The 23,659-nt window shown below is 44.1% G+C and overlaps 1 protein-coding gene and 1 pseudogene across 7 annotated transcripts in view; one reads left to right on the top strand and one right to left on the bottom strand.

Annotated features, from left to right (window-relative positions):
- The window catches only part of TBC1D1 (TBC1 domain family member 1), a 238,078-nt gene that overhangs the window by 114,236 nt on the left and 100,183 nt on the right, over nucleotides 1–23,659 (top strand). For 6 of the 7 annotated variants that reach the window (XM_072807653.1, XM_072807642.1, XM_072807663.1 and 3 more), the window contains 6 exons: nucleotides 1,086–1,619; nucleotides 3,621–3,710; nucleotides 7,395–7,499; nucleotides 8,212–8,344; nucleotides 14,159–14,250; nucleotides 22,858–22,968. In XM_072807653.1, the coding sequence (XP_072663754.1) occupies nucleotides 1,086–1,619; nucleotides 3,621–3,710; nucleotides 7,395–7,499; nucleotides 8,212–8,344; nucleotides 14,159–14,250; nucleotides 22,858–22,968 (1,065 nt within the window). Of the gene's footprint in view, nucleotides 1–1,085; nucleotides 1,620–2,336; nucleotides 2,409–3,620; nucleotides 3,711–7,394; nucleotides 7,500–8,211; nucleotides 8,345–14,158; nucleotides 14,251–22,857; nucleotides 22,969–23,659 lie in introns of those variants that run through there. The other variant, XM_072807702.1, reaches the window with a different exon arrangement.
- On the bottom strand, nucleotides 16,146–17,315 carry LOC140622125 (BRCA2 and CDKN1A-interacting protein pseudogene; annotated as a pseudogene).

Below are 23,659 nucleotides of genomic sequence, written 5' to 3'. Positions count from 1 at the left end.
CCTTTCCTGTACGTGTAGATCTTTGACCTGAATTCCTAATGGGTTTTTTGTTGTTGTTCTTTCCTCTATAATGTTAGAAGACACTGAGCCTGTGGGTATTGGGCCTTAAATGGAATTTTCTTACGTAGAAAAAAAAAAGGGAAAAAAGTTGCTTTGGGTGTTAGGTCCTAACAAAAACTGGTGCTTCCTTATGAAGATTGAATCTGTGCCGTCTTGTTTCAGTGTTGTGGCTGCACATCATCTAAGGGACCACACAGACACTGTGGTCACAGACCCATCTTCATGTGTGCTGCTGCCGCCTTGAAGGCTCCGGTCGGGAGCGTAGGGACCATGAAAGCACACGAGACCCTTTGGTTCGTTCTCTTGATCACGGCTCTGCGTTGAACCCGAAGGCTTCGGAGTGTGTGTGGGAGGAAGCCCCAGTGTGTTGCCGCGATAATGATACTGTCTGGGCTGCTCGCTCCTCGGTTAAAGCTCCCAGCCCCGTAGTCAGAGCCAGGCGACTATGAGGAAATAGAGACCCGGGTAATAAATTACCAGTTGTCCTTGCAGAAAAAATAATGATGTGATTGGAAGAAATGTCATATACGGTAATTTCAGTCTTTGCTTGTCATCCTCACGTCCCCCATCTATTGTGGAAGATTCTCCAAGACCTACTGTTGTGAAGTCTAGAAAAACCGCGTGATGTTTTGGTGGGCCACAGGGGAGACAGACCTCTGGGAGGTGACAGCAGTGTGGAGAGGACCGTGGTCAGGGCAGTGGCACTACCCGGGGTTGATGCCCAGGCTCGTCACTGACCCTTGTGCGGTGTCGCAAGCACGTGCAGCCTCCGGCGCGGGCCTCGGGCGCATTAGGGGTGCCCAATGAGCATCGTTCCTCGGCTCCTCCCTGCGAAAGTGTGTGTTTGTTTCCCTGGGGAGGCATTGGCGCCCCCAGATGGCCCCGGGGTCCCGCCTGGGTCGCGGCTGAGCGGTCGGGAGAGCGCTGCGCGGGCTGCCTGCGTCCAGTGCCGGGGTGCAGTGCCGGGGTGCAGTGCCGGGGTGCCAGCCGCTGCGCGCCCAGTAACGCTCTCCCCTTCTCCGCAGGTGCCTGAGATCATCAGCTCCATCCGACAGGCCGGCAAGATTGCCCGCCAGGAGGAGCTCCACTGCCCGTCCGAGTTCGATGACACGTTCGCCAAGAAGTTTGAGGTGCTCTTCTGCGGCCGGGTGACGGTGGCTCACAAGAAGGCGCCCCCGGCCCTGATCGACGAGTGCATCGAGAAGTTCAATCACGTGAGCTGCAGCAGGAAGGCCGAGTTTGCCCTGGTGGCCCAGAATCCGGAGGCCCCCCCGGAGGCCCCCCCGGGGCCCGCGGGAGGCCGCTCCTTGGCCGCTAAGGTCCGGGGTGTGCTCCAGCCCGTGGGGAACGGGGAGCAGGCCCGGAGGCCCATGCGCAAGTCCTTCTCCCAGCCCGGCCTGCGCTCGCTGGCCTTTAAGAAGGAATTGCACGATGGCAGCCTTCGAAGCAGTAGCTTTTTCAGCTCCTTTGAGGAAAGCGACATCGAGAACCACCTCGTTGGCGGACACAATATCGTGCAGCCGACAGATATTGAGGACAATCGAACTATGCTCTTCACGGTAAAATATCCGCAAGCCCCGGGCTCACCCCCAGGCTGAGATGTGCGTTCAAAGAGCAATCTGCTTTCTCGAGCAAGGATTCTTAGTAAATTGCTTTTGGATTTATGGTTGAATCTGTGTATTTTTATAGTGACTGATCCTTTTCTCAGGATAAATTCCTTACTTTAGTCCTAGGACTTTAAAATCATAGTTGGAAACCTGAAGAGAATCTATCCTATATCCTTGTTTTTAGCTCTCCCCTCCCCTCTCCCCTTAGTATTGTAAAAGAGGCCCCCAAAAGGATTTTTTTTAAATGTGTGTTAAGTTCAAGTACTATATTTCAACAAAATCTTTTAGTTAGAAGATACTCCCTCTGTACTATTTCTATTAAGTCGTAAAACATCCTTTGTTCATCAGGATAATTGGATTTTGGGATAAGATGTCATTTGAAATTTGTACCCAAACTGAAATAATACTTCAGCCAATTGTTTGCACCCTTTTTTTCCCTCTAAGAACTTTGGTAAATTAATAACGAAGTGCCAGAAAATGAATGGACAGGAAAGCTGTGTGTGGCACATGGGTGGGGTTCCTGGGTTCTCCTCTTCTGGATGGGCTTGCCCTCCTTGGGAGTCCCCTGGATCTGAGCTGCTGGGACCCCGGGCCCTCCCAGCAGGGAGCCGGCCTTCTGTGATATGGGGAACTGATTGTTCTTCGACCCCCTTCTAGAATGTCATGATCGGTATCCTAGAGAGAGCAAAATTACCATGAATGTAATGTTCTGGTGCCTGACTCGGGGCAGTGAGATGGCTGGTGAGTAAGAGAAGTGTTACTTAGGTTAAGATGTTGTTGGATGTAAGCAGGTTTGAGACGAAGATGATGTGTCAGTGGGTAAATAGGGCTGTTTTCTTCCTCTCTTCGTCATTGACCTACTGTACTATAAAGAGCTCTGTGTCGGCACTCAGGCTTGTGCTTTAGTCTGTGATCTGTATTTAAAAAGAAAAAACTCTTGGTGCCATCGTGAAAGCTGCTCTGCACATGTATGTCCAAATACTTAATGTGTGACTGCTGTGTACAGGGTACCCCTGCAGCATGCTAGAAATAACAGCAGCGAACAAGACAGGCATGTCTCAGCCCACGTGGAATTTAGATTCCAGTAAGAGGGACTGAGTGTACAAGTAATTGTCTCGTTACACTTGTGGTCAGTGCCACAAGGGAGAAGTAGAAGATGCTGTGAACCATCTGGGGGGATTCTGGGAAGGCTTCTTGGAGGAAGTGATTTTCACGGAGCAGAGAGGTTCAGTGTGGACAACTAGATATTCTTCTAGTTGGAGTATCCTGGGTTCAGGGAGCAGCAGGTGAGAAGGCCCTGAGGGGAGGGATGGGCTGTTGCAACATAGTCCTCTGCTATAATGGAGTTTAATATGCTGACCCAAGGCTATAAGGCAGTGTTAAGTTATGCTAAAGCTCTAACTTTAAGAAGTCAAGTGAGTAGTATTTGACCGCCTAACACATAGTTGCCTAACACATAGTTGAGTACTCAACAAATGGCAGGTTATTTTAACAATAATTAAAAAAAAAAACTTTTCAGTAAAATGGTTAATAGAAAGTGTTTTAGAGTTTCAGAAGGGCAGCTTTAATTTTCTGGAAGCTTTACATTCAAAGAAACCTCACTTCCTTATAAAGGGGAGACGTGGCATCTGTGGTTTCATTGCTAACTTTTGGATCTTTGGTTCTTTGATCTCAAAGACAACTGACTGCTGTCTTATGTAGGTGAATGTACTAGCAGGTGTCCTGTGCTACCTGAAATCCAGAGGGTCAACAGAAAACCTCTAGAGGTGATTCTCCACAGTGGAATAGTCAGAATTTTATAGGAGTTTGCCCCTTTTATTTTATATTTACATGGGTCACAAAATGAGAATGTTAAAAAAAAAAACCAAAAAAAAAAAACACCCAAAATGAGAATGTTTGTATAAGTTTGAATTCGGCTTTCATGAAAAATAGTTTCTTTTTTTGTCTTTTAAGATTGGCCAGTCTGAAGTTTACCTCATCAGCCCTGACACCAAAAAAATAGCATTGGAGAAAAATTTTAAGGAGATATCCTTTTGCTCTCAGGTAAATGGAGATGGGTTATTGGCTCATTTGCATATGAATTTTTAATGAATTCTTCTGTCATTCAGCACAAGTGCTAAAAGGTCACAAGATGCATGCCTTCTAGCTACACTTGATTTACTATCTTGCATTTTTCCTTTGATTTGGTATAGTAAGGCAAAATACACATAAAATTTTGAAATTAAGAAATTCGCTGTTAGCAACCATAATCTACTGGAGAACGTAAAGCTACCTTTCTCTTCAATTATTGGTGGTAAAGTTCTGTAGTCACAAATTCCAGATGTATACGTGTGTGTCTGTGTGCCTGTCTTATATATACATTCATATGTACACAAATATTTTTAAATAGATTCTCATTTTTACTTTATAAAAATTCTTATTTTCTTTTTGGATAAGAGTCATTATTTCTTCTTCCTTAAAATAGTGATTATCTTTAAGGATGTTTTCTTCAGAATACAGTGTCTGCCTCTGTTTCTTGATAATCTCCCAAGGTACGTTTCATAGAGAGATTTTGGAAAATCCGTTACAATGAGCTATGTCCATTGTACTCAGGGTCTTCCTAGCAAATAGTAGATTACTTAAAGTTATTGTTTGGCTATATTTTAAAACCCTGGCTTCTTATTTCCTTGCTTCCATTTTCTCATAATTAGTAAGATAAAATGAAAATCTCATTGTTGATTTATAACATGATCTACATAAAAAAAAAATCCCTTTTGAATCCTTTTCCCAAAATGTGAAAGAATGTTCCTTTTTATAGTTGAATAGGGAACCACTTACAAAATAAATTTTTCCAAATCCTGTTCCCCAGAGAACTAACATCTAGCATGTGCTTATCTTGCTGTGGGAGAGCATGGATTGAGATGCCAGGATATGTTCGTGATTGCCCGTTTACTGGAAAATGTTCAGCCTGAAAGTGAAATTATCTGCAAAACTTAGTCTCGATTTGCTGCTATTTCTATGGAAATGTTAATGTTTAAGGTTTGCTCCTTCATGTAACAGTTTTATTATATCCTAAACTGTGCAGCTTACAAGCATACATGATGACTCAGATTTCTAGTTATTAGCACTTGTATCTCTGCATGCTGGTGCTTTCTGGAGACACTCAGTATTAATATTTATGGGCTATGTCTTATTTGTATTAAGGTGCCTCTTAGTTGATACTTTTCTTCCTTTTTTTTTTTTTTATGAGAGAGAGAGAGGGGCAGAGACATAGGCAGAGGGAGAAGCAGGCTCCATGCACTGGGAGTCTGACGTGGGATTCGATCCCGGGTCTCCAGGATTGTCCCCTGGGCCAAAGGCAGGCGCTAAACCGCTGCGCCACTCAGGGATCCCCCCCCTTTTTTTTTTAAAGATTTTATTTATTTATTCATAAGAGACACAGAGAGGCAGAGACATGGGCAGAGGGAGAAGCAGGCTCCCTGTGGGGAGCCCAATGTGGGACTCGATCTCAGGACCAGAGATCATCACAACCTGAGCTGAAGGCAGACGCTCAACCACTGAGTCATCCAGGCGCCCCTTAGTTGATACTTTCAAAACAAGTTTACATATTTATTCAAAAGAGCTCATAGGAAACTATGGTGTATGGCCTTGGCCTTCATATCTTACATTTAAAAACTTCTCTGCACTTTATGTGTATAGTTCTTGACTTATTCTTCATACTAGTGTACTTCAGTACTTACCTGTTTGTTCTTGTAGGAGTACAAATATGTTTGAAATCTTTTTGTACTTAACCTGTTTGTTCTCGCAGGAGTACAAGTATATTTTAAATCTTTTTTTTTTAACCTGTGTGTCTGTGAGTGTTTGCATGTGTGTGAGTATGTGTGTGTATAGTTGTAGTTCATTAATCTTTTGTCTACTTTCGATTTTCAATGTAGTTTTTTATTTAGTACTTCGGGAAAGTTCTCATTTTTCTCTGTCCACTTTTCTACACTTCCTTTTAGTACTAAAATGAACATTAAAAACATTAGTTGTTCTTGTATTATGGGAATAATAAGAATAATATTTTAGTAGAACATTGTTAATCTTCGTATTTGAGAGATGTTTGTAGATATTTAAAATATCTGAGGAAATTGTGTGGAACCACAAAAGACCACAAATAGCCAAAGCGATCTTGAGAACAACAAAACTGCAGTTATTGGAATCCAAGATTGCAGTATATACTACAGAGTTGTAGTATTCAAAACAGTATGGTACACACATAGATTAGTGAAACAATATAGAAAGCCCAGAAATAAACCCATCACTGTATGGCCAGTTACTCTATGACAAAGGGGGCAAGAGTGTACAGTGGGGAAAAGACCATATCGCTTCAACAGTGCTGCTGGGAAAACTGTGGACAGCTACATGCAAAAGAATGACATTGGACCACTTGTTTACATTGTACACAGATATAAACTCAAAATCGATTAAAGATCTAAATATGTGAGACATGAAACTGTAAAACTCCTCAAAGAAAACACAGTAATCTCTTTGACATTGGCTCAGGTAGAATTTTCCAGATATCTCCTCAGGCAAGGGAAACAAAAGTAAAAATAAACTATTGGGATTAAAACAAAATAAAAGGCTTTTGCACGGAGAAGGAAACCAACAAAAAGAAAAGGTGGCTTACTGAATGGGAAAAGATATTTGCAAATGGTATATCTCATGAGGGGTTAGTATCCAAAATTATGTAAAGAACTTACACAACTCAACACCAAAAAGCCAGATAATGTAATTAAAAAATGGGCAGAGGACCTGAATAGACATTTTTCCTAAGAAGCTATATAGATGGCCAACAGACACATGAAAAGATGCTCAACATCACTTACCAGGGAAATACAAATCAAAATCACAGTGAGGGGTCCCTGGCAAGGATGTGTAGAGAAAGGAACCCTTGGTACACTGCTGGTGGGAACACAAACTGGTGCAGCCCCTGTGGAGAACAGTATGGAGGTTCCTCAAAACATTAAAAATAGAACTACCATATGGTCTAGTAATTCCACCACTGGGTATTTACCCAAAGAAAACAGAAACACTAATTCAAAAAGATCTGTGCATCCCTGTTTTTATTGCAGCTTTATTTACAATAGCTAAGATGTGGAAGCAATCCAGGTATCCGTAAATGAATGGCTCAAGAAGATGTGCGTCTATATACACAATGGAGTATTACTCAGCCGTAAAAAAGGATAGAGATCTTGCCATTTGGGAACATGTGGATGGACCTAAGGGGCATTATGCTAAATGAAATAAGTTCAAGGAAGACGGATACTGCACTATTTCACTCGTGTGTAATCTAAAAAACAAAGATGAAGAAGCAGAGACCGACCCAAATATACAGAGAACAAACTGACGATTGCCAGAGGGGACAGGGGTGGGAGGTGCAGGCTTCCAGGTGTGGGATGCGTAAGTCACAGAGACGAAAGGCTACAGCACAGAAACTACAGTCGATGGTATCACAGTAGCATGGTATGGGGACAGATGGGAGCTACACTTGGGGGGAGCACAGGATAACATATAGTCTTGTCAGAGCACTGTGTTGTACACCTGAAACTCCTGCAACCTGGGTATCAGCTGTGCTTCAAAAAAATCTGGGAAGTGACTTTATAGTGTTCGAGAAGACCACGCTGTGTAAGTCTTGTTGCCTTCTGGTGCTTGTGCCTCTTTGGGATATAGCTCAATGTTCCTTCCTGTCTCTCCCACCTTCAACAGGGTATTAGACATGTGGACCACTTTGGGTTCATCTGCCGAGAGTCTTCAGGGGGTGGAGGCTTTCATTTCGTCTGTTACGTGTTTCAGTGCACAAATGAAGCTCTGGTAAGCGAGACTAAGCAGTCCTTTTTTTTTTTTTTTTTTTTTAAAGATTTTATTTATTCATGAGAGAGAGAGAGGCAGAGACACAGGCAGAGGGAGAAGCAGGCGCCATGCAGGGAGCCCGCCGTGGGACTCGATCCCAGGTCTCCAGGATCAGGCCCTTGGCTGAAGGTGGCGCTAAACCGCTGAGCCACCCGGGCTGCCCCCAGACTAAGCAGTTCTTACCTGGAAAACTAATTTACGTGCAATTTCAGCCTCACTAATTTTCCTTTCCTCGGCAAACCATAGAACTTCATCGACGTGTGGCTATTTGGCTGTAGTTATCAGTCATGACTGTTTAATAACTAGGTAGTGCACATGCAAGACTTGTTTATGTGTCTTCAATTTTCATTGTTTTTGAGGAAGCTGCTCCATTCCACCTCTATGGCTTAGCATGAAAAAAATGTCATTTTGAACGTTTGAGCCGGAGGAGTTGGCTTTTTCATCAGTGTTGAATTTGTGTTTTTAATTCTTACCTTCTGTCCTTTACGAACTTTGAGCATCTAGGTAGTGTTTCTCAGATTGTAATCCTAGCAGTTATTACGGTGATTATTATCTGTCAGCAGGTGATTAATAGTCCCCCCCCCCCCCACCCAAACCTCAAAATACTAAGTCTTTGCAGAGTCCTGAAATCTCCGGGCTTTTTGCTGGCTACCATGTGTCTTCTCTCCCATAGGTTGATGAAATTATGATGACCCTGAAGCAGGCTTTCACCGTGGCTGCGGTGCAGCAGACTGCTAAGGCACCTGCCCAGCTGTGCGAGGGCTGCCCCCTACAGGGCCTGCATAAGCTCTGTGAGCGGATAGAAGGTGAGTAGGGGCCCCCTTCCAGGCTTAGCACTGCGGGAGTTAAAGGGCTCGGAGGTAAAGGGCCCGGAAAAACCTCAGGCTGTCTGCCTTCCTTGAAAGCTTCTGCCAAACAGAAGCTCCCGTTAGTTACAGGGATCACAGGTGAACTTTCAGCACGCGGGGCGGGGTGTGGGGTGTCTTCTGTATGTTGCCGAGCTGTTGTGCTAGGCGCTCAGGATTTGAAGATAAACATCCATGTCCCCATAGACCATCACCCCTCCAGGGGTCTTGGTGGAGAGAAATAGAAGCTACAAATCCAGCCGCCTAGCATATATCCAGGTTGTGAATGGTCAGGTCATCCCCCTTTGCTGCCTTGAAGAGATCTGGTAAGGTAAGGCCACAGAACCTCCACCAGCTGTTTCAGTTGCACGGTCGTTGGTAACCCCTGCCAGAACCAGGTTCACGGAGCTGAAGGTGGCACCGACGGGTTGTGTCTGAGTCATGGGGAAGGAGTAAGAGGGAAAAAGTGTCGACTGTAGTTTCTGGAAATGTGGTGTAGGGAGAAATTGTGGCAAGTGTTATCATTTGCAGCTAATACTGAGCCCTGAAGATGAGCCAGGCACTGTGCTCTGCTGTCTTTAACGTGTGGGAGGAGAGGGGATTGTTTATTTGTACGCTTTAGGGATAATAAGTCAAAGACTTGTGAAGTCTAAGGGTAAACTAGTGTGAGTCCAGGAGTCTGCCCGGGTAGGAAAGCCCTCCCTGTTACCTGTCCCCAAAACTACCCCCTGCCCCCCCCAGGAGAAGGCTGTGCTGGGGGAAGAGCCAGCTGACCTGGCTTTGCACAGTTGGGGAGGTTTGAGCGAATCCAGAGCCACAGGGGCCCAGTGGATGAGAAGGAAAAGGAAGAGACCCCTCCTGAATGAGGGTGAGGACTTTCCTCAGGTGGGAAGACAGATGCTTCATTTCTGGGCCTGCAGTGGAGGCGGGGCAAGGGGAAGAGAACCAGGGTAAACCCGCTACAGTGATCCTCCAAGGGAACCCAGCATTGAAGGGGTTCATCCCTCCTCTCACTTCGGTTTTTCATTTTTTTCCATTTATAGGAGGATTTTAAAAACTGTGTGTGATTATGAGGGGAGTCACAGGATTGAAGCAACCCATGTTACTGTTAAAAAAACAAAACAGATTTGATCATTTTCCATGACTCTAGAATACTTCTAATAAGCTCAACTTGGGTAGCAAAAAAAAACCCTATACTATTTAGATTTCATCTCCCTTTTTTCATAATTGTGGTAAAAGTACACATCATATAAAATTGCCCATAAAATTGAAGTCCATTCATGTTGTTTTGAGGCCATCACCGCCATCCATCTCTGGAGCTTTTTAATCTTTCCGAATGGAAACTCATTAAACCCTAACTCCCCAGCCCCCCTGCCCCGGCTCTTGGCAACCACCATTCTACTTCTGTCCCTGCTCGTGTGAGGGGCTGCAGGTACCTCATCTAAGTGGAGTCGTGCAGTTTTTGTTCTTTTGTGACCGGCTTATTTAGCATAACATCTAGGTTCATTCATGTTGTAGCATCCGTTTTGTTCTGTTTTAAGGCTGACTGGCATCCCATTGTGTGTTCATATCGCATTTATCTAGTCATCTACGCATAGACATTTGAATTGTTTCTACCTTTTGGCTGTTGCGAATGATGTTGGTGTGAAGTTGGTGTATAATACCTGTTCATGTTCCTGCTTTCAGTTCTTTTGAGAATATACCCAGAAGTGAATTGCTGGATCATATGGTAATTATGTGTTTAATTTTTTGAGGGACTGCCATTATATTTTCCACAGTGGCTACACCATTATAGATTCCCATTAGCAGTGCACAAGGGTTCCTGTTTCTCTACATCCTTGCCAACATGTGTTACTTTCTTTCTTAATTTTTCTTCTTCTTCTTTCTTCTTCTTCTCTTTCTTATAACCATCCTAATGAGTGTGTAGTGATATCTGATTTCCCTTTTTAAATGAGCTAAATTGACAATTACCATCTTAAGTTTCAAAAGTTCATTTGCTGGCATTATAGTGCTCTTTAAAATGAACCAAAATGATTAATATTTTCAGCTCTGCTTCCCTAGTTGTTACTATTTGCTGACATTATACAAAATATAGCTGGGAAGGAGAAAAGTTGAGCTTTACCTAGAGATCTCATCGGAAAGGATCACTAACCCTTCTGTTAGTGGTTGTCAAGTTAAGGGAAACGATGACAGAAATGTCCCTTAAGAGCTTATTAAGAAGCCAACAACAATGTTGGCCTTGAAGATAAAGCAGACTGTGATCTGCAGGGACTGGAAGGATTCCAGAGTTCTACTTGATAAATCTTCTGTGGTCTGGCTTAGCTTTCAGAAAGTTAGAGCTGAGAAGTTCAGTCAAGGAAGGGATTTTGCTGCTGTAGTATTGGAATTATTATTTAATACATCTTTTTACCCGATAAAACCCAAGCAGAGCAGAAAGCTCTGCTAATGTAAAAACATTCTTGATGGCACAGTTAGAAGGCTGGTGTACTGCTGTCCTGATGAGAAGCATTTCTTAAGTACAGAGGGCACACAGTACAGGCATCCTTAGTTGGGGAAATGCTAGTTTACGAACACTTTGAGGCCTTGGCTTTTTGCTATAATGCATTCCTAGTAAGTAGAATGAAGCAGTTTATTTTTTTAAAGATTTATTTATTCATGAGACACACACAGAGAGAGAGAGAGAGAGAGAGAGAGAGAGAATGGCAGAGACACAGGCAGAGGGAGAAGCAAGCTCCGTGCAGGGAGCCCGATGTGGGACTCGATCCCGGGTCTCCAGGATCACGCCCTGGGCCGAAGGTGGCGCTAAACTACTGAGCCACCCGGGCTGCCCAGAATGAAGCAACTTATTAAAGCCTATGGTGTATTCCCATAAGAGTTGCTCTAATAGGAAGTGAGACTCTGGCCAGGAACTCCATACACTGGGGAGAGGACCAGTGACATAGCCATAGAAAGAAAGACGCAAAGACTGTTTTCTTAAGTCAATTGATATAGTCAGCTTGTGCTCCAGGATTTATATAAAAGGATATATACACTGTCCCCACCGATCACCTTAGATGCGCCACTCACAACATGTAAGAGGTGCAGCTGTGTTCAGGGCTGGATTGGAACTCTGAACAACTCCTAGTAGTGCTTAGTTATCATTTTGATTATTTTATTTCTTTTAAAGTTTTTTTTTTTTTTTTTTTTTTAATTCATGAGAGACACAGAGAGAGGGGCAGAGACACAGGCAGAGGGAGAAGCAGGCTCCGTGCAGGGAGCCCGATGCGGGACTTGATCCCAGGACCCCAGGATCATGAGCTGAGCCAAAGGCAGATGTTCAACCCCTGAGCCACCCAGGCGTCCCAGCATTTTGCTTATTTTAAAGTTGAGCAGAGCATTTGGGGAATTACTAGAATGAATTGTATGTTCACTAAAAAGGAGAAGAAGTTGACCTGAGTCTCTGGCAAAGCAAAGCCGTTTGTCAGCCCTCCCTTAAATAAGAGCCTTTTCTGCTCCAGCTGTGTGAAGGTGGCCTCTGTAACAGCTGGGCTGGAGGGATTAGGGTTTTGGAATGCCCTTGACTGTGGTTACCTCTTTCTCTTCCTCGCGTCCCTTTCTCCCTGTAAGCCTTTGGTTTGGCATCACATGTGGAGGCGGGGGTGCCACCTTCTTGCTGTAGAAACCGGCCAGGAGTGGCTGACGTGTTGAGAAGCCATGTGGAAGGCTCACTGTAACCTGGACAGGAGAGCCAGGCACAGGGGCATTGGGCAGGGGGGGTCAGATACCTCACCCCCCAGTGTGAGGTGTGGCAGGAGGGACCTGATGAGCTGAGGCATCCTGAGGGCAGGGATAAAACTTGTCAAAGAATCTCTTCAGGCCCCCTGAATATGAAGAAGAGTCTGTACTGTGGCCTGATTGTCAGAAGGGTATAGTCTATTGTGTAATTTGCCTGTTATACAATTAGTCTGTTGTATAATAGGTTGAAATTTTCTTAGAGCTCGGGGGTTCTCTCCACACGTGAGTGTCTCATCAAAGAATTACCCAGATGTCCAAAATAGGATGCTGATTACATTGTGTAGGAGACCCGTGGAGAGGGCTCTTGGTTAATGATGATAGTGTATTTTACTCGCAAATTTAAACACTATTTTGACTCACCATTTAAGTAGTTAGTGCAGTAAAACCATCTCTCTGTTTCCCTGGCTTGTATGAGCGGCCAGCTTGCCAGAGTACCTGAACACCCCTCCTCCCCCCGTGGGTCAGGCGACTTGACTCTGGGCTGAGGGAGGCAGTGGAGAGTTTAAGGGTTGTCTGTGGAGGTAAATGGACATGTCTGTCCCTTACTTAGTCAACGGCCTGGGACAAAATACTAGACTTTGCCCGTGCCTCTTCATTTATACATTGGGATTCCTAAACATGGTGCCCACTTCAGGGATTTTTTTGCGGATTGAGACGATGCACATAGCATTGAGTGTAGCGCCATAGCGATCACTTAAGAAGTATTGGCTTTTATTTTTATAGGACCTTCTTGGCAAAACATAAGTGGGGGAGCAGGGGTGGAGGGTGGTTTGCTGCTGGGAGGAAGGGTGTCTTGGAAGCTGAGAAGGCCCCTGCAGTTTGAGGGACAACAGCTTCCACCAGAGATGTGAGCAGGATGGGGGCTCTGCATCCAGCCGGGGTGGAGGGGTGGCAGCTCCGGGGCAGGCTTGGCTACTGATTGGCCTCCTGACTTGACTAGTCTCCTGCCTGGTTTCTCTAGACCTCAGCAGACACCTCCGTAACACACAGGCTTGATTTCCAAGTCCCGGGTCCAGACTTCAGAGGTGTCCCCTCCCCGCCATCCTTAGCCGTGTAGATGCACTCACACTGTTCTCTGGGGCAGAGCCTTGGCCGAGCACCTGCCCAGTGGCTCAGCCTTGGGAGGAGGGGCAGGGAGTTGCAGCAGGTGGGTGAGGTGAGGGCTGCCCTTGGAATAAAAGTCCTCAGCCGCAGTTTTCCCACGGTAGTTAGGTCAGCAGATCCTTTCGTTCTCAATCTTCTCAGCATGTGCAACATTTATCTCGGGCACCAGGAAAAGGCAAAACAGGATCTAAGCCGTATTTGCGTGGGGAAAGAACTTTCCAAAGTTATCAGATTCTCATTGGCACGAAGAGTGTGACTTCATAACTTTTCCTTGCAATCCTCTGCAATGGTCATTAGATGGGCTTCTGACTGTTAATAGGCAAGGGGTGATAAAACGAACATTGTTAGCCACACGAATCCGTTTTATGTGAAGGAGCCTCCCATGGAAGAGAAACATGTTTCAAATTGAGCAGTAGTTGTCAAGTATACATATATATAAATACTCATGAGAATCTGTTTTCTGAGGTCAGTGTTCTGACTGTGCGAGGTGTTTTAACACGGACTGGTGGAGAAAAAAGCAATTCGGCATCGTGCAGACCGAGGTGGGGTCCCACGTGCTGGTCTTTGGAGAGCACGTCAGCTTTCTGGGTCCCCGGTTTCCTTAACTGTAAAATGGGGATAACTAAATCCCCTTCACTGATTGTTCTCAGTGTTAAATGAGGCAGGCCCAGGGTTTTTAAGACCGTGCCCAGCACACAAGGGCTCAACTAAAAAATGTCAGTTGTCATCATTGCCATCATGAACATTAGCACTGAGAAGAACGTCCGTAAACATCGGAAGCCTGAGGGAGGTGGGTAAGGATGTAAGAAGCACGGGGACGGAGGTTTTACTCTGCCCTGTGACTTCTCCATGGAGTGTTCTCATGCTCTCTCTCTCTCTCTCTCTCTTTTTTAATAGGAATGAATTCTTCCAAAACCAAACTAGAACTCCAGAAGCACCTGACGACATTAACCAATCAGGAGCAAGCAACTATTTTTGAGGAGGTTCAGGTAAAGTACTGGTCTCTGATTTGTAGACTGCAGGCAGAGGTGAGCAGCTTACCTCTCACCTCTCCTGAGATAGAGGTATGTATGAAAGATAGCACACCAGAGCTCTCACGGCTCCGAGTTCTTCTTGGTTTACGCTTAACAGCCCCAGGGTAGGGGCCGGGTCAGATGGCAGGCTCACACCAGGTGAACATGACCAACCCAGAATAGGACTCCCCCCCCCCCTTTTTTTTTTTAAAGATTTTTATTTATTTTTTCATGAGAGACACGGAGAGAGACAGAAACACAGCAGAGAGAGAAGCAGGCTCCATGCAGGGAGCCTGACATGGGACTCGATCCCGGGATCCCAGGATCGCGCCCTGGGCTGAAAGCAGATGCTCAACCGCTGAGCCACCCAGGTGTCCCTAGGACTCCCCTTTTAAAAACTAGTTTGGGGGACGCCTGGATGGCTCAGTGGTTGAGCAGCTGCCTTTGGCCCAGGGCATGATCCTGGGGTCCTCAGATGGAGTCCCACATCGGGCTCCCTGCGGGGAGCCTGCCTCTCCCTCTGCCTGTGTCTCTGCCTCTCTCTGTGTGTCTCTCATGAATAAATAAATAAAATCTTCAAAACAAAACAAAACCCAAAACACTAGTTTGGAACGAGAGAAAGGAAATTGCAGAGTGGAAAGATCCCTCAGCCCAGGAGACGGAAGGCGTGGATTTTGGTCCCCAAGCACTGCTCTGCTCTGCAGGAGGCGTCTTCCAGCCCCTTCCTGCCCTGGGTTGCAGCCCCGAAGTGTGGGGGTGGGCAGAGACCACATTTTGTACGTGAACTTGGTCAGTAATCTGGTCAGTAATCGTTCCTGCCTTTCTTCCTCAGTGTTGGAAGTGAGTTGGGATGATGTTATCTACGTAGAACCGTCTGTCAAGCCTAAGTGTAAAAACAAAACTGCAAAACTGAGGCCGGGCTCGTCGGTTTTCTGTGTTAAACCTGGAAATTGGCTCTTGCACGTAGATGCACCGTATCTCGGGGAAACCATGCTGCGTGTGCTGGCATGCCCGTAGTGTGCTCATTAGGAATCCTTAATGAGCTCATCACAAATTTCACGTCTGCTTTAGCCATGGGGCGTTTTCTGTGGTTTCCTGGCACTTCTGTAGGGAGGAAAGCATATTAGGACAAAGAATACGTATCTTTTTTTGGGGGGGGGTGGGGGGTGGGGGAAGAGCAGCAGGGGTCCTTCGGAGGAGGCACTAACCAAACCAAGAAGGCCAGCAGCCCTGGATCGCAAGTTCTCTCTGCCTCCTCACTGGGTGCAGGGTCTGTTTTCTGGCAGGACTGACACATGTTCAGAGAAAAAGCACAGGAAGGTTTTTTAAAAATTTCGTAAGTAGCTTAGAATGTAACCTTCACAATTTCCAGTTGCCTTTAAATTTTCCTGTTTTCTTCTGAATTGACTTGAGACAGGCTACTTTAAGATTCTTAAAGGATCTTTAGAGTTCTGAGTGCACAGTAGTCAGAAGAACTTAGTGTGATTTGTACTTGGGATTGATAAATGGACGGATAATTTGTGTTAACGCATTTACAGTGGAGGCTGGGGCCTTTGCATGTGATGCCGGTCTGCTTGCTGGTCTTGTGCCGTCAAGCCACTTTGGGGAATGTCTTTGCAGCAAGCTTAGGAGATGCACATCTTTCCTCTCCTAATGTTAGTTTTATTTTTTATTTAGATAGCACTGTGTAGCCATCTCAAAACAGTGTGATAAATCAGCATAGGTATTAAAGTGTTCTTCAGCAATGAGAAATTCCTAATGGATGTGATTCTGAGATTCTCTTTGATTCATGTAACTTTTTATTTATTTTTTATTTTTTTTAAATAAAAAAATAGAAGTTTTTATTGAGTTCTTTAAATTACGACTTCATGTTTTCCTTCTTATTGGAAAAGCTTTTAATCATTCATAATTTGACCAAATTTTTTTTTTTTAAAACTATTTTGTAAATGTGTCACAGACACAGGGGACAGAACCCTACTCTTTTGTAGAGGACCTTACTCTGAATAAAGTCGTGAGTTTTTCAGTAAATCTGAGAGCTGTTTTCTGGTAATTTTACAAACACAAAATCACAAACAACTGTCCATGGGAAATGGGTCACACGGAGAGGTGCTCTTTCAGTCTGTCCATGATTTCGTTCATCCGGTCACCTGGAATCAACATCACGGTTCACAAGGGCTTCATGGGGTGTCCTCAAAGGACCACCTGCCTCCCAGACGAGTGTCGCTCTCTTCCTGCACCGAGTAGCTGAACTTCAGGATGGCCTTCTCATAGAAAAATTCTTCCTCTGCATTTGCAAACATTAACTCCTCTTTCTCTTCGTGGTTGCTCCCTTTCTTTTTGGAATTTTTTCCAGCTTCCACAAACGTCTTGCTAATCAGAAGGTAGAAGTAACACTTCCCACACGGCTTGTTAGTTTTGTGTGCCTCTGCTAGTTCTTTCTGGAGCTGCTGGTGCATGGGCAGCGCAATCTGAGGAGGGACGTTAACGAACCTCTCGCTGAGGAGAAAGCCCACAGGCTTGGAGTTGTCGTTTAAAAGTGTATCCAGCTGTTCCACCAAACTCTTTCCACAGTTCTTCTCACAGGAGCTCAGGATCACCTCTTTAATTTGTTCAGCACACCGGGTTCCCTTTCTTTCAGTTAAATTTAAAAGACTTATGAACCCAAAAATCTCATCTTCATCCACATCGTCATCGCTGTCTTCTGAAACATCCGTCTGCTTTATCACCCTCCCAATATGGTTTTGTTGAATTGAGAGATCACTTAGTTCTGCAGTGTTCACAGGAGCCTTTAGGAAAAGCTGTTGCAATAATTTCTTAATTCCGTCATGATCCTTGTCGGAGATGGAATAAGCTTCAAATTCAACATTCACTTCCTCGTCGACGCTGTCGTCGTCTCCATCCTCGTCTTCGTCGCTCTCTCCCTCGTCTTCGTCCTCATCTTCCACTCCGTCTTCCTCTTCCTCCTCGGCGTGCACGGCCGGGCCGCCCGGGGGCTGTGGGGCCCCGCTGCCCACCGCGTGCCACTTGGGCCTGGACGCCATCTTCATGTAACTTTTTATTTTTTATTTTTATTTTTTATTATTTATTTATTTATTTATTTATTTATTTTAAAGATTTTATTTATTTATTCATGATAGCCACACAGAGAGAGACAGAGAGGCAGAGACACAGGCAGAGGGAGAAGCAGGCTCCATGCACCGGGAGCCCGACGTGGGATTCGATCCCGGGTCTCCAGGATCGCGCCCCGGGCCAAAGGCAGACGCCAAACCGCTGTGCCACCCAGGGATCCCATTCATGTAACTTTTTAGACATCCATCCAATACGTTATGGAAAAGAGACTTTAGAGAAAAGTGACACAAGTTTTTTTTTTTTTTTTTTTAATGCATGCAGTTAATACCTTGGGGCCTCTATGTGTTGTTCTAGAAGGCTCTGTTAGTCAATTGGCTTAAAGACTAAAAGGAAATGACACTGGTTGTGAAAAGCCAGCTCTTACTTTGTCCTCCATCATCGTGAGTGCGGCTCTTCCTTGGATACAAATTTGACACGGAGCTCTTCTAATGGCTTGAGAGGTTTTGCTGTATTATTTTCAATGACCATTCTTGGTTCTGTAAAGCATTTTATAAACCCAGTTCTTTCTAGGTAGCACTGCCAGCTAATGCGTTTGAAATCATACCTTTCAAAAAGAGCATGAAGAAAAAGGTGGCTTAGGTAAATAGAAAGAAAAGAAATAGAAAAGGTAAATAGAAAGGTTAATCACGTTCCTTTGTACAGTTTTTCTGGAGGATAATTTATTTCTGAAGAACTCTCCACTGGCAGATCTTCATAAGACAAATTAATGGTACATGATTACTTCGTTGTTAAAGCATACATAATCAAAAAAAAATAAAGCATACATAATCAGTGTTTTGTAAATAAATGCTTAATACAGAGGAAAAAAGTGCAGAGCACAGAGGACTTGAAGAACAGAAATCCGTGATAGCCGTGGAAATGTCGCAGGAGGCTGACACCACTGCACGTGAGCTGACTTTGAGCACGCTGAGACACTTGATGCCAGAGAAACATGTGGTCCTATGAACCCTTTTGTGAGAGGGCTCGTGACACTTCAGAGCCATTCTTTAATTTATGACCTTATGAAACGCCTAATTTTCAAGCATATCCAACTGTGCAGCTGTGCAGGTGGTGCACGGGGTCCTGCTCTCTTCCCAGGCCGCGGTGCCGTGGCCCAGGTCACTTGGTCCCCCTCAGTGCTTTCAAGCCGAAGTAGGACTAGTAAAGAAAATGTCTCAAAAGTCCAATTCTCTTCTTCTGAACAAGTGTATTTCAGGGAATGGCTGAATTCATATGGAGTAGATAAATCAAGTACGTTCGTACTCAGTAGGTGTCAATAATGGATTAAAGATGATTTTTCACAGATTGTAAAGATTAATAGAGGAGCTTTTTCCCCTCCACTTTGTGAAGAATATCGACTCCAGTGGATTTTCCATGGCTTTAAAATTATTTCGTATATGATTTTTAAAATATTTTATTTATTTATTCATGAGAGAGAGAGAGAGAGAGAGAGGCAGAGACACAGGCAGAGGGAGAAGCAGGCTCCCTGCAGGGAACCCGACGTGGGACTCGATCCCGGGTCTCCAGGATCACGGCCTGGGCTGAAGGCGGCGCTAAACCGCTGAGCCACCTGGGCTGCCCCGTATATGATTTGTTTATGACTTTTGAAAGATGTCAGAAAATAGCGTCTCCAAGTGAGCATTGCCATTTTAAGTAGTATCCTCAGAAGACCATAGACTCTCAGCATTCTGGTATTCATCAGTGTGGGAAATTCAGTTTTCAATCACCTTTGCAACCAATTCTTAAGCCTTCTCAAAGAAATAAGGTCAAGATGCGTGTAGCAGAGTTGGCTCTTTGTTACTCTTAAGCAATCAATTGTATTTGTTTAAATGAAATAGAACAGTAGAAAAGCACACAAATCAGTGGTGTGTGTATTTCAGTGAATTTTTATAGATGAATACACCTGTGCAGCCAGCCAGCATGAAGATTAAGAGGTAGCGCATTTCTAGCTCCTCAAAATCACCCCCCAAACCCGACTCTGTATTGACCCAAGGGACCCCCACCCCCGCATCCTGACTCTGACATTACAGATTGATTTTTTTAAAATTTTTTTTATTTTTAAAGATTTATTTATTTATTCATGATAGAGAGGCAGAGACACAGGCAGAGGGAGAAGCAGGCTCCATGCAGGGAGCCTGATGTGGGACTCGATCCCGGGTCTCCAGGATCGCGCCCTGGGCCAAAGGCAGGCGCCAAACCGCTGAGCCACCCAGGGTTCCCCTGCAGATTGATTTTTTACAAGAAAGTTAATTTTTGATGGAGAGTGATGCTATCCAACTTGATTACCCATCATTTTCCTCAGACTTGTCTCTCTGACTAATGAATGTTTATAAAATTAAATCACCTGTAGAAAGGAATGATTTGCCACTGTGGGAGGGTAGTGAAGCCATATGAGAGGTATTTAGGAGCAGACACCTTGCTAATCATTTTAACTCAGTAGAAGAGTAGCCCTAATCATGTTTCAGTATTTTAAGGAAGGATTTATGTTTTGACCTTGCAGGACATCATGGACGTGGATTTCTGAGCTTAGTGACTTTCCTTTATGATGTTTGATGAGCTCAGTGATGCAGCTTTGGGTCCTTGGCTTCAGTTTCATGGGCAGTGACTGTGATAGTACATGGTGCTTGGATGTCTCATTTTTTGTCCATCTGAACAGATTCCCCATAAAACCTCTCAGACCCCACCCTTACCCTGAGGCCAGTTTTCTCTATTATTAACATCTTGTCTTAGTGTGGTACATTTGTTCCTGTTGATTAGCTCATATTGTTACATTATTATCAATTAAAGTCCATAGTTGACTTTAGGGTTAACTTTCAGTGTTGTACATTCTTTGGGTTCTAACAAATGTATAATGGCATGTATCCACCATTACGGGATTATACAGATTTGTTTTTCACTATCCTAAAAGTCCTCTATGCACCATCAGTTCATTCCTCCTGTACCCCCCCCCAGGCCTCCACTGATCTTTTGCTGTCTCCCTAGTTTTGCCTTTTCCAGAATGTTGTACGGTTGTAATCATACGGTGTGCAGTACAGTGGATTGGCTTCCCCTTAACAACATGCCTTTAAAATTCCTCCATGTCGGGATCCCTGGGTGGCGCAGCGGTTTGGCGCCTGCCTTTGGCCCAGGGCACGATCCTGGACACCCGGGATCGAATCCCACGTCGGGCTCCCGGTGCATGGAGCCTGCTTCTTCCTCTGCCTGTGTCTCTGCTTCTCTCTCTCTCTCTCTCTGTGTGACTATTATAAATAAATAAAAATTAAAAAAAAAAGATAAAAAAAAAATAAAATTCCTCCATGTCTTTTCAGGCTTGAGAGTTCTTTTTATTTTAGTGCTGAATAATATTCCATTTTATAGAGGTGTCACAGTTTGTTTATTCACTCACTGTTGAAGGACATCTGGGTTGCTCCTAAGTTTTGTCAGTTACAAATAAAGCTGCTATAAACATTTGTATGTTGGTTTTAGTATGGACATAAATTTTCAACTCATCAAGCAGTGTGATTTGCTGGATTGTACAGTAAGAGCATGGTCGGTTTTGTAAGAAGCCATCAGACTGGCTCCCAAAATGGCTCTTGGTCACTTCGCAATCCCACCACAATGAATGAGAGTTCCTCTTGCCTCCTGGGCTTGTAGAGTCACAGTATTTCCATCATCATCTTGGGGGTACTCAGTATAAAGTTGGGATTGTGGCACTTGACTCTCCCTTTCCTTTCTTGAAGATCTCATGGGAACTTTTCTTTGGAAAAATGCACTTGTTGGGGCACCCGGGTGGCTCAGTGGTTGAATGTCTGCTTTTGGCTCAGGTCATGATCCCAGGGTCCTGGGATCAAATTTCATATCAGGTTCCCTGCATGGAGCCTGCTTCTCCCTCTGCCTGTCTCTGCCTCTCTTTCTCTGTGTCTCTCATGCATAAATAAATAAAATCTTTAAAAAAAATCCTTAAAAAAAAAAGAAAAATACACTTGTTGCATAAAACATGTAAAACTTTATAACATCAAGGCTTGTGGCGTGGAATCAAGATTGAGAACATATGTTCTCAGATAGTCCTTAAATCTGAAACTTAAAGAACAGGAAATTCTCTATGAAAACAATCTTTCTAATCATTTACTATCTTTTCCTTGAGTTACAGGAACAACTTATCATTTCAAATGATCTTTTTTTTTTTTTTTAATTTTTATTTATTTATTTATTTATTCATGATAGTCACAGAGGAGAGAGAGAGAGAGGCAGAGACATAGGCAGAGGGAGAAGCAGGCTCCATGCACCGGGAGCCCGACGTGGGATTCGATCCCGGATCTCCAGGATTGCGTCCTGGGCCAAAGGCAGGCGCCAAACCGCTGCGCCACCCAGGGATCCCCATGATCTTTTTTTTTTTAAAGAGAGGGAATACCAGAAGGTCTAGGTTAGTGTTAGACCTTTGCTTCTAAAACCTGTGACATGAAGGGTAAAATAATTGTTTCTAGGGTGGTTCAAGGAGGCGGTTGCTAAGAGTGGCATTGATCCAGACTAGATGCTTGTATAGTCCATTTATTACACCCTAACTTTGTTTTGAAGGGCAGGCTAGAAGTTTGGAATAGGGAGAGAGGGGGGAGGGCAAGAAAATGGATAATCTCACTATGAAAAACATATTGTCAAGGTTTATAGACACTGCAGAATAACATTTTTCTTCACATTCAAAGAAAACAATACATTAAACTCGATGGTCTTCTAAAAATGAACACTGATGTTTCAGATCTGAAGAATTTGGGACCTTGGAGTTTATTTTGTGCATGATTTTTCTTTAAACAGATGAGGAAGTTAAGATTACATGACTCACCTTTGGTCACACTTCTAGGCAGCACCCAGAACCTGCATACCCTGATTTCTAGTCCTCTGTGTTTTGCCACTATACCTATCTGAAAAATAAAAGATGTAGGGAGAATTTCCTTAAAAGAGAAAGTGAAAAAAAAAAAAAAAAAGTGAGTCTATGCCATGAAATCCTGTGTGCAAGTTTATGCCTTGCAGGGCTTGCAGAAAGCGCTTCATGCTGAACAGCACATTGGATGTGTGGGACCATGACCCTGGACCAGTTTCTATTTTCCTTTCCAGTTCCCTAGCCATCAAAGTTTATAAACATGTAGTCATTATGGCTCTTGACCTCTGCATGTTTACCCAGATTTTATTCTTTTCTGTTTTTCAAGACTATTAAATATTTTGTCTGTGCTTCTATCTGATGTGAAATATTTATTTTAGGTATAAGGACATCAGAGGTCAGAAGCTAAATCTGGCTCCCTGGGTCCAGGGTCCCTTAGGAATGGTCTCCCTGTCTAGCTAAGATACTTAGTGCCCCCTAGTGAGGTGCTTGGGTAAGAACACCCATTACAATGGGTGAATGGAAGCTGTTCGCATTTTCAAAAGCACTGGTTTAGCAATTTATATTGACAATTAAAAACAAATGTAATATATTCTTTTTCTTTTCTTTTCTTTTTTTTTAAGAAATCGAGACCAAGAAGTGAGCAGCGAGAGAATGAATTGATTATTTCTTTCCTGAGATGTTTATATGAAGAGAAACAAAAAGTTCACATCCATATTGGGGAGATAAAGCAGGTATGGCATTTCCCCCCCTTCTTTTAATTTTACCAGGATGCTGAGGAAAACAGACTCTTGAGGGTTTTCTCAAGTTCTGAAACCCTTTTTTTTCCTCCCTGTATTTTTATTTGTTGCACATGTAGGGGAAATTTGAAAATATTTAGACTCTGCTTGGAGGAGGTGAGAGAATTTGCAGGCTGCGTCATAGTGGGGGTGGAGGAGGCACTTCAACAAGAGGGCTGCTGTAGAGCTTCAAGAATGAAGTTTAAGAGTAGATATTGTCACAAGCGCCTGACCTGCAGGGAGCGAGTCTGTCCCCTCATTTTGCTCCCTGGTACATGGGAATGACATTGCACAGCTGCCTTCAGAATTATATGAAGTACCTGGAGATTCTTTGTAATATAAATATTCTGTGCGTGGAAGGGAGCACTACTGACAAATCAGGTACAGCGTTAGAGAGCCTGGCTCATGTGCTCTTCAGACACAGAACTGGCATTAATTCCATTTCGCATGGCGGAGGTCCAAAATCTGCTTGCCTTCCTCTCCTGTGCACAAGTATTGTTCAGCTGTCCTGTCTCGGGGTGCTGTGCCAAAGTTGGGGCTACCTGCACGTCTCTTCTTTGAAGATCTCCGGGTGTGTGATTCCGTACACAAGGTGTCACGGATCATTTTCTTACGTCCTTTAGACTCTGTGTAAGTCAATTCGTGA

Source organism: Canis lupus, chromosome 2 (genome assembly GCF_048164855.1).
Source record: "Canis lupus baileyi chromosome 2, mCanLup2.hap1, whole genome shotgun sequence".
Taxonomy (NCBI): domain Eukaryota; kingdom Metazoa; phylum Chordata; class Mammalia; order Carnivora; family Canidae; genus Canis; species Canis lupus.
Note: the sequence above shows the minus strand (reverse complement) of the source record. Positions and strands in the feature narration are given on the sequence as shown.